At 42.6% G+C, this 9097-nt stretch overlaps 1 protein-coding gene across 14 annotated transcripts in view; it reads left to right on the forward strand.

The window, feature by feature from the left end:
- CAMK2G (calcium/calmodulin dependent protein kinase II gamma) overlaps nucleotides 1–8306 on the forward strand; it is a 152199-nt gene extending 143893 nt beyond the window's left edge. For all 14 annotated transcript variants that reach the window (XM_059820850.1, XM_059820849.1, XM_059820855.1 and 11 more), the window contains 4 exons: nucleotides 1211–1286; nucleotides 1779–1873; nucleotides 2984–3229; nucleotides 5615–8306. In XM_059820850.1, the coding sequence (XP_059676833.1) occupies nucleotides 1211–1286; nucleotides 1779–1873; nucleotides 2984–3216 (404 nt within the window). In that variant the 3' untranslated portion in view covers nucleotides 3217–3229; nucleotides 5615–8306. The remainder of the gene's footprint in view (nucleotides 1–1210; nucleotides 1287–1778; nucleotides 1874–2983; nucleotides 3230–5614) is intronic.
- Nucleotides 8307–9097: the final 791 nt, after the last annotated feature.

Consider the following 9097-nt stretch of genomic DNA (forward strand, 5'->3'; position numbering starts at 1 on the left):
AGATGCCTCAAGTGAGACTTCCAGAAGTGCATACTTACTTCAGGGCCTAAAGGAGGAACAGTCAGGTGACTGGTTCCATTTCAGACACCTACATTTTAGATGCCTAAGGGCAGATAAATTCCACTTCTGGTGGTAGGAATTGTAAATTATTTGGTAATATTGAAGATAATGCTAGAGCACCTCCTAAATACTTGTATAATGTGCAGGATATTCTACCTACAGGGAAAGTGGGGGGAAGGCTGAAGAATGTGAGGGTGTGCATACAGGCTCAGGCATATATATGGTGCACATATAGTCATAGAACTAGAACTGTGTTCTTTAACAGACACGACGAAAACTTTGCGAGTGTTGAGGACTCTTGAGATCAGCATGGGTGATGGAACGCCTCAGAGGGGATGGGGCCTGGGCAGTCGGCTGTGGGAAACCAACAGAAGAGAGTGCAGAGGTGCTGGTCAGAGAGGGGCCAAATAACAGTAGACAGCTAGCCCCTGTCTTCATTCATCTTGAAGTCCAGCGTGCTAGGTTGGGTTAATGGCAATGCTGTCACAGTGCTGAAAAGAATTGTGCCATAGGGATTGGCAGAAGCTAACTGCCTGAGGAAGAGAGTGCGCACTAGTATATAGCTAGGACCTGTTCATCCAACCCGTCCATCCTGCTGCGGTTGTCTTTCTAGCTTGCAGAAGTCTACATGTCCCAGTTGCTTGTTTGCAGCATTCATAATAGCTGAGGTATTGGTGATGGTGATAGGCAAGTTGTTGGGAGGCTTTTTCCAATTGGCTTGATCTGTGTGGTGGCCATTTGTATAGGACTACTGTGGTGAAGGGTTTCCACATCTTAAGCTGCCAGACAAGTGCTTCACATGGGCAGGCTCACTGACATTCATTGGTCAGATTCCCCAGAAGCACCTCAAGTCTGTCATTCAGGAGACACCTCTGGTACCTTAGAACTTTCTAGAAGAAAAAAATTCAAATGACATCTTTATTTCCTTTCTCCCTGCATTATGGGATCACCATTCCCCTTTCATACCACTGCCCCCCTCCTCTCATGTGGATGGCTGTCATTACTGCATATCTCCAGACTGTAGGGAGCAGCATCCTATGAGATCTAGACTAACAGTGGTCTGCAGATTGCTTGTAGGAAGCACCCACTAGCCCCATATTCCCGCTGAAGCCTTATGCGCAGTTAAATTGCTCTTTCTTCTTGTTCGCAGTGCGTAAGCAAGAGATCATTAAGATAACAGAGCAGCTGATAGAAGCCATCAACAATGGAGACTTTGAGGCTTATACGTAAGTACAGACGTCTTCTGACAGGTAGTTTATCAGTTTGTGTGCAAGTGATGTTCTGGCTCCTAGGTATGAGGAGTTGTCAGGGATGGTAAAAAGTTTTATGTTTTTTTAGCCTCCATCAATTAGGAGTAGAGATATGGTAGAGCTCTCTAAATGAACATAAAGTAGAAGTCGGGTATCAAACAGCAACAGGAGCGACAAAAGGAAAATGTCCTGGCTTTGTAGGAGAAGTAGGGGGGAGGGGAGTGAGATGGGCAGAAAGAGAATAAAAGAAAAGCCGGAAACCTAGAGGCCTGTTTTATGTGAAATGCCAACTAGCACCAACTCTGTATTGTTGCAGTAGGACTGAGTCCTCCAGGAACTTACTCCTTTGAGTAGGGAAATAGTTAGGTGGACACAGGGTGTGAGACAAATGCCATACCAGCACTTCATTGTGTAAATAGCCTTTGGGCTCAAATGCAGACTGTAAGCCTGTAGTGCTTTTCTTTGCAGAAAAATCTGTGATCCTGGCTTGACCTCATTTGAACCTGAAGCACTGGGGAACCTGGTTGAAGGAATGGATTTCCATAAGTTTTACTTTGAGAACTGTGAGTGGGTAGATTTGGTAACACCAACAGCTTTCTCTTTAATCTTCCTTTATGCCACATTTTGGGGGGAAAATTGCCCTTGTTTTTACTGGCTATCAGAACGAGCAAGAACTTGATTGTGGATGGGTTATGATGCATTCGTAATAACCAGCATGCTTTCTCTCAAAAGCCTTTTTCAGCAACAATTTCAGTCCTAACCCCCAGACCCCTTCACTGTAGGCATACAATTTCTCTGGTGCAAATATTTTGTAAGCATGGACTGCAGGAGCTTTAAAAGTTTGAGGCACTGGATTTCCTACTGATATAGAAATGGAAAAAATGAGCATATTTTGATGGAAACAACATGTATGTTTGGGGTAGACATACTGAATGGTCTGACATAAAGATAGTCATGCACAAATCAGTCATGCTTTTGCTTTGAGTTTTCCCTGGATGGTTTCAGATCTCTAACACCTAATGAACCTGTTACGTGGATACAAGGGTCACCTTGCAGCCTGGGGCAGGAAAAAGAGTTGGGAGAAATGCTATCATTTATCCTAGTGGATTTGCCTCCCTTCCTGGATGTCTCCAGAGAATAAGATAACTGAAATTTGAATCCTGGGCTGTTCAATTTGTTTTATTTTGGGGGTTAGATCAAGGTCCTTAGTATAGGCAATTCCTGGTGCTCTAAGTATACAGAGACTTTTTCTCTCTCAACTGCCTGTTCTGGAGTGATTTTTACACTTCTCTGAGGCTTGTTCATATTTAATGCAGGCCTAGCTTAAAGATCTCCTGATTGACTCCTTTGCAACAATATTCTGTAACTAAAAGATCTTTTCCTAAAACTGAAGAAACAGCACCACTGTTGAAAATCTGATCAGTGTGCTTTGCAGAAGTGGGAGCAAAGGGGCCAGGGGATTCTAGGCAATAGTACGTGCGCAGTTCTTAAGGAGAACAACAGGTGATAGGGGAAAGAATTGCTTGGATTTTGCCTGGAAAATTGCAGGAGCAATTTTTATTGTATCCCAGAATCCAGTGGAAGGTGAGTAGAATACAGTAGAGGTTGAAGGATGCGGGGGCTGTTCCTTCTTAGTACTAAAACGAAGCTGATGGTTTTGCATGTTCTACCAGTACTGTCGAAGAACAGCAAGCCAATACACACCACCATCCTGAATCCCCACGTCCATGTCATTGGTGAAGATGCTGCCTGTATCGCGTACATCCGCCTGACACAGTACATAGATGGCCAAGGCCGGCCCCGCACCACGCAGTCTGAAGAGACCCGCGTCTGGCACCGCCGAGATGGCAAGTGGCTGAATGTCCACTACCACTGCTCTGGAGCTCCTGCAGCACCTCTCCAGTGAAGATCAAATACGGGTATGGACTATCAGGGAAGGAGTATATCACACACACAGCTAAGGCTGCTCTATGTGGGAATTCAGTATTCAAGGCTGTTCAGCTGGCTGTGAGAGAACCGTTTTTAGTTGTCCGTAGGCTAAAAACTTCTGCTGATCAGTTGGTGTTCCTTTCTCTAAGCCCTGTCCTCTGGACTCAGTAGGATTATCTGCCACTCCTGACAAGCTGGAGTCATGTGCCAGATGGTTGCTCATGAGCATAGCTACCCTTGTAGCAGCCGTGCTTCCTCCCAGGTACTCAGCTCTGTGCTTGGACAGAGTGCTGATCCAGAGCAGAGAGGAAGAGTATATTATGCTGTGCATAGGTTTGCTGTTTCCCAGCTATCAGGGATCTACCTTTACATGCGGGTGATTTCAGAGAACTTTTTTGATGAGAATGTCATATTCTAGAGAGGATATTGTAAAATGCATACAGAACAATTTCTATGCCATAAGGGTAAAGATTTATTCACATAAATGTTACTACTCAATTTCTGATGAGCAGAAGCTATTTAGTGTAAAATGTTGAGAAGACTCAGAGGAAAAAAAAAATCTACACAAATAATAATATCAGAGGATATTAAAATATCCCCCAATTAGCTAAAGATCTAAGTATCCTAATCTTAGGACCTTTATACTAAAGATTTTCTGTTTCAGAGCAGACACAAAAAACATCTACGCCTGAGAGACAAGCTTTTTTTAAATGTGGTTATTTGAGGATGAACCACTCAAGTACAGTTACTACTTGAGTCCTAGTATTGTGTACTACTTGGGACTAAGCCAAGAGCAGTTTTTATTCTTAGATGTTGTGAGGGATTCAACCCTACTGAAGGCAATGGAAAGGAATGTGAACTATCACAAGCAAACTGCAGAGGTCACAGATGGAATTTGAAAAGCAAAAGCCAGTTGGGGGCACCAGAAGCACGGAAGCTTTCAAGAGAGCTGGACAATCAGCTGAATTTCCAGGGAGTAAGGCGGTGAGAAGGATAAAGCCTTTGCAGGGAAACAAAAAAAACCTTACTCGCATCAGTTTTCATCACAGAGATGTTGAGGGAGACTTCTGTCCTAGTCCAAAAAAGATGCAGAAGAAATTTTAAATTAAAGATCAGTATGGCTCAGTGGCTATGCCTAGGAGTTCTGAGGAAGCTTAGGACTGGAGAGTCTTAGCTGCTACAGAAGAGGTATGTTTCCTTAACTTGGCTGCTGAAATGTTGCACCTCCTCCAAAAGTATGTGCTGGAGGGTTTCTGAAAACTGCAGAGCAGAAGCCATTTCCAAACCATAAAATGTTGGTTAAAACAATATTTTAAAAAACCTGTGAATTAAATTGAAGTTGAAATATTTGCATGCATTTCGGGGTTCTGAAGCAGGTGTCATCACATGCAATTACAAGTGGGGTCAGTGTGGGCGGCCCCCATCTGAACACATTGAATCATTTTGGAGCAGCGTTGGCCCACGTGCAGTGAAGAGTAAGGATGAAGGAGGAATGAGGGGAATAAGAATGCTTAAATAGAAATGAGTGGTTTGTTCTTACCTGGAAGGCAGAGTTCAGTTTTGAGTAAGTCAACTTAAAAGGAAACTGCAGCCGTAAAAGAAGTTTGAGGTTAATCAGAGGACTTCTGTGTAAGGAGAGAGTAGAAGAAGAAGGGAGGGAAGGGAGAAGACTAATAACAGCGTTTGCGACAAAGATTTGCAAACTAAGAAATGGTAGAAAGAAGATTTTTGGCTACGCTTTCATGGCAGGACAATACTAAACAGACATGAAAAAACCCCAACCTTAAACCTGATCAAAATTAATCCAGTAATTTGACACAAGAAGGCAAGGCACCAGGAGGCGCCTTTGCTAAAAGCAGTCACTAGGGCTACAATTTTGCAAAACTGCAGAAAAGCTCATACATCTGTTTAAATATTACAAACATGCAGAGACAAAATTACTGAAGGCTTAAAAAAAAAAAAAAAATCTTTCATTTCAAGGCAAAAGCCAATGGGAAGTTAGGCAGAAACTGTTCCTCAGGACCAGAGCCTTTGATCACCCCTTGGGAAACTTCAACTTCTGGGACATGTCACTGTTAGATAGTGGGTCCCAGTCTGCTCCAATCAAGCAAATAATTCATTTTAGCAAGTCGTTCATTTTAATTGGCACACTCAGCCACCTGGAAGGGAAAGTGTGCTTCTTGTCTTCAGGGCTTTCCACAGAAGCCCCAGTCTGTGTTGTGTTAGGAAGGGTTTCTGCCTGCACCAAATAATTAGCCTGTAGAAAACGTGTTTTATTAATTGTGTACAGCTAATGTTTGGCTTTATTTCCTTCCATCTTCCATCCTGTTCTCCCCTCTCCTTTCTGGGCGGACACTACCTCTTCCTGACTTCAGCAACTTGTGGAGATACTCAGCTGGAGGGCAATATCTTCTTAGCAAGCAGCTCTGGAGTGCCTGAGTGACAGCAACGGTTATGTCTGTTTTGACGTTAAAAAAAAAAAATACAAATTACAAACAGGCAGCAGCCAAATGCACGAAACCCTGCATGCATCTGATGCTCCGGGCGCTGCCTTTCTGTTGTTTTCCATGGATCCATCGTGTCTGTTTCTGCTGTACGAAGGTGTTTTTAAATCTAAAAAAAAAGACATGTTGTTTGTATAAAATAATAAAAAACAGGAGTAATGCTAAATAAATGACAGCTTATCCAACCTGCCCCCTCCCCCAGGGCTAAGAAAATGGCAGCAGCTGGAACATCTTTCAGGAATGAAGTAAGGGGGAAAGCAAAAGTGAAGGAGAGAGAAAGAGAGAGGGAGAGCAAAAAAGGAGGCGGCTTGAGCAGCGGATGGCTGAACTGTGCTCCGCAAAGCCATGGTGGAAGCTAACATCACATTCAGGCTGTGCTGCGACTTCAGTCGGTGAGAGGTGGCGAGGAGACCCCAGAGGAGCCAGTGTGAAGACTGGGGTTCAAGAGGGAGGAGGCACTTCTCTTCCTGTTGCCTGGCAGACTGACTTCAGCCTGAGTTTCTTCTTCAATTTCTGCACAGCAAGGACGCTATGGAAAGCTGGTTGCTCGGCTGCTGGATCCCAAAACAGACTTTTTTTTTTTAAAAAGAAAAAAATAACAAAATGGGATGTTGATTTAAAACTAAAGGTGGAAGTAGGGATTAAAAAATGGGTTTAGGTGAATATAACTTAAATAGAAGCTTGCTCTTCAGAGATACTGGTTTTGGAAGCAGCCACTCCCTGGCCAAACATGGAGGTTTGAAGCCAGATTATTTAATTTAACAAAACAAAAAAAGCATTGCATTAAGAGCAGAGATTTTAGAGGAAGAGGGTACATGTATGGGATTTCCTATTTCTTTTTTTCCTTTCTAGTAGCATAGTCGGGATCCACAGTGCTGCCGAACACGTGTTCTTAGGAAGCAGACAAAAAACTTAGTGTTACGTTCTTCATGAAGACTTGCACATACACTCCTATATGAGGCATAAATAGCGTGTGTTTTTTTTATACTGAAATATATGCACCCATAGAATTAAAGGGGTTACCTGGCCTCCTGTTTGATTTGTTTGGTCTCCGAGTAAAGTAGCAGTGGGAGCCAGCAGCCCCAGCCAGGTGCTTCTCCCCACCACTAACCCATCTGATGTTTTTAAGTGTCATGTTTCCTAGTGTTTATTTGGGTAATTTTTCTATTTTTTACAGTGATGTTGTAACACAGAAAACTATCAGATCAGAACCTCAAAAAACATAGCTGAAGGACTCCAGGCCACCTCCCTGTGTTGCCTCTGGGTGTTAGAGGATACCTCATGAAACGAGGGGAAAGGGAGTTAGCACACGTGATCTGATGTTTGTCCTTTGGGCCAATTCATCTTCCTCTTTGCTGCAAAAGGAGTCCATTTCCTTTATTCATTGTGTGGGGAATGCGGAAGTGTTTTGTTGACCTTACCAAGGAGGGGGCCTCACCCCAAGAAGAAAATGGCCTTTCTGGCGGACCCGATAGGATTTGTCTTGACCAAGGGAAGGCATCGCTTGCAGCAGTTGGGATGGGCTTTTACCTGGATTTCTGTCTACCCCTAATCATTTTTCGGATCTTTCAAGGGAGTTAAAGTAATTGCTTTGACAGCATACTAAGTGTGAGGCAACCCTTTTACAGACTACGGAAGAGAAGAAAGCCAGTTTGGAATTTTAATCCTTATTTAACAGAATGCAGAAAATAACCGCTGTTGCACAAAGTGGAGCTGTCACTTTGCAACAGATGGCTCTCTGCTCTCTTTGTTAGAGAGGTGCTATCCCACACCAGGATTAGATCAGCTAACCCCTGATGAAGGAAAGGACCATCCACACTTCCCAGGTTTGTCTGAGCAAATACCCTTTTCTTCCTCCCTCCACCACCCCAGGGAGGAGTGTGGGGATTGAACCCATGGGGGGCAAACACTAGATTTTATCATTTTGAAACATTTTTAAGACAGCACTAAGCCAGTGAGTGAAGTGGAAAAGTGGAAAGCCTTGATATTTTACTCAGATTTTTTTTTTAAAGCCACAAAGAGAGAGCAAACAGGAGATTATAATTATGCCATTTAAAAAAGATAAATACAAAACATTATGCATGCCTTCTGTAGGTCTGATCTTCCTTGTCTCTTTACCTGAAAATTATTCATAATTAAAAAGAAAACCCTCTGTATTAAGTATCTGCATCTTTCAGAGAAAATTTAAAAAGAACAGAACTGTTGGGTTTTTTGGTTTTGCACAGTCTTGGAGACAAACTCTCTTTTGGGTTTTTTTGTTTGTTTTGTTTCCTTTTAAGTTAATGAGAACCTTAGCTTGGTATGGCCATTATCAAACACAGCTGTACACCTTTAGCATTCTTAATGTTCTCTTATGGGGCTAATATTAGCATCTATATAATATATATTATAAATATCACATTTTAAACAGGAAATGGAAGGCATTTGATGCAGAATTTTTGCATGATATAGAAATAATTAAAGTTAGCTAGTGTTTGTTTGGTCTGAATGTTGGTAGAACCTTCATAGCTTTGTTACAATGAAACCTTGAACTGAAGATATTTAATAAAATAACATTTAAACTGTGCAAAGTTTGAGTGTCACATTTTTGTCTTAAACCATGGGGCAATGTGGAATTGGCACTTCTGGGATAAGAATCAATCTGCAAAGCTTTTTTTTGTGTCCGTAATTAATGGGATTTTAAAATGTCATGTTTACAGAGGAAAAAACAGGTAAGTGGTACTATACCTAAAATGAAAAAATACTAGCGTTAATGAAAACAAAGGGACAACAGAACCTGTTAAAATTAACTTTATGGCATTTCCCTGACAGACCATGGAATAATGGGGAAATGTTGCTTCTGTTCCTGACTGCCTAACCCTTGGCAAGCCCATGCTGTTACTTCCTTTCTTGGTCTTTATTTTCCTCACCAATATTTCAGACTCCTTGTGGGAGAAGCCATCTTGCCATTAGGTTTGCCTGATGTAAGCATGCTGAACTCAAGTTGGGTGGCAGTATTTTGTGAGTTGGCATATTTTGTGTCCTAGATTGGATGCTCCTGTGGAGGCACAGAGCAACCTGTACAAATTTGCCTGGTTTAGCAGTGTAAGCATGATTTCCTAGCAGAAGTTAGAAGTTAGTTGGATTTTAGCCCGGTTTGTTTCTGTACTGCCTCTTGTTATTACCATTTCATTAATGCTCCCTTGGGTAGGCTTTGTTCCACTCAGGCCTTCGCTGCTTTGGCATTTTTCTTTTATTTCTCACCTTGTACTGTTCACGCTGCTCTCTTCAGGGCAGGTGCGTGCAGTGGTGATCCTGCAGCGTGCTGCTCTTGCCTTCTGCTGAGACCCCTTCCCAGCTAGGCCGGTGGGACAG

This window comes from Gavia stellata, chromosome 9 (assembly GCF_030936135.1).
Source record: "Gavia stellata isolate bGavSte3 chromosome 9, bGavSte3.hap2, whole genome shotgun sequence".
Classification (NCBI taxonomy): domain Eukaryota; kingdom Metazoa; phylum Chordata; class Aves; order Gaviiformes; family Gaviidae; genus Gavia; species Gavia stellata.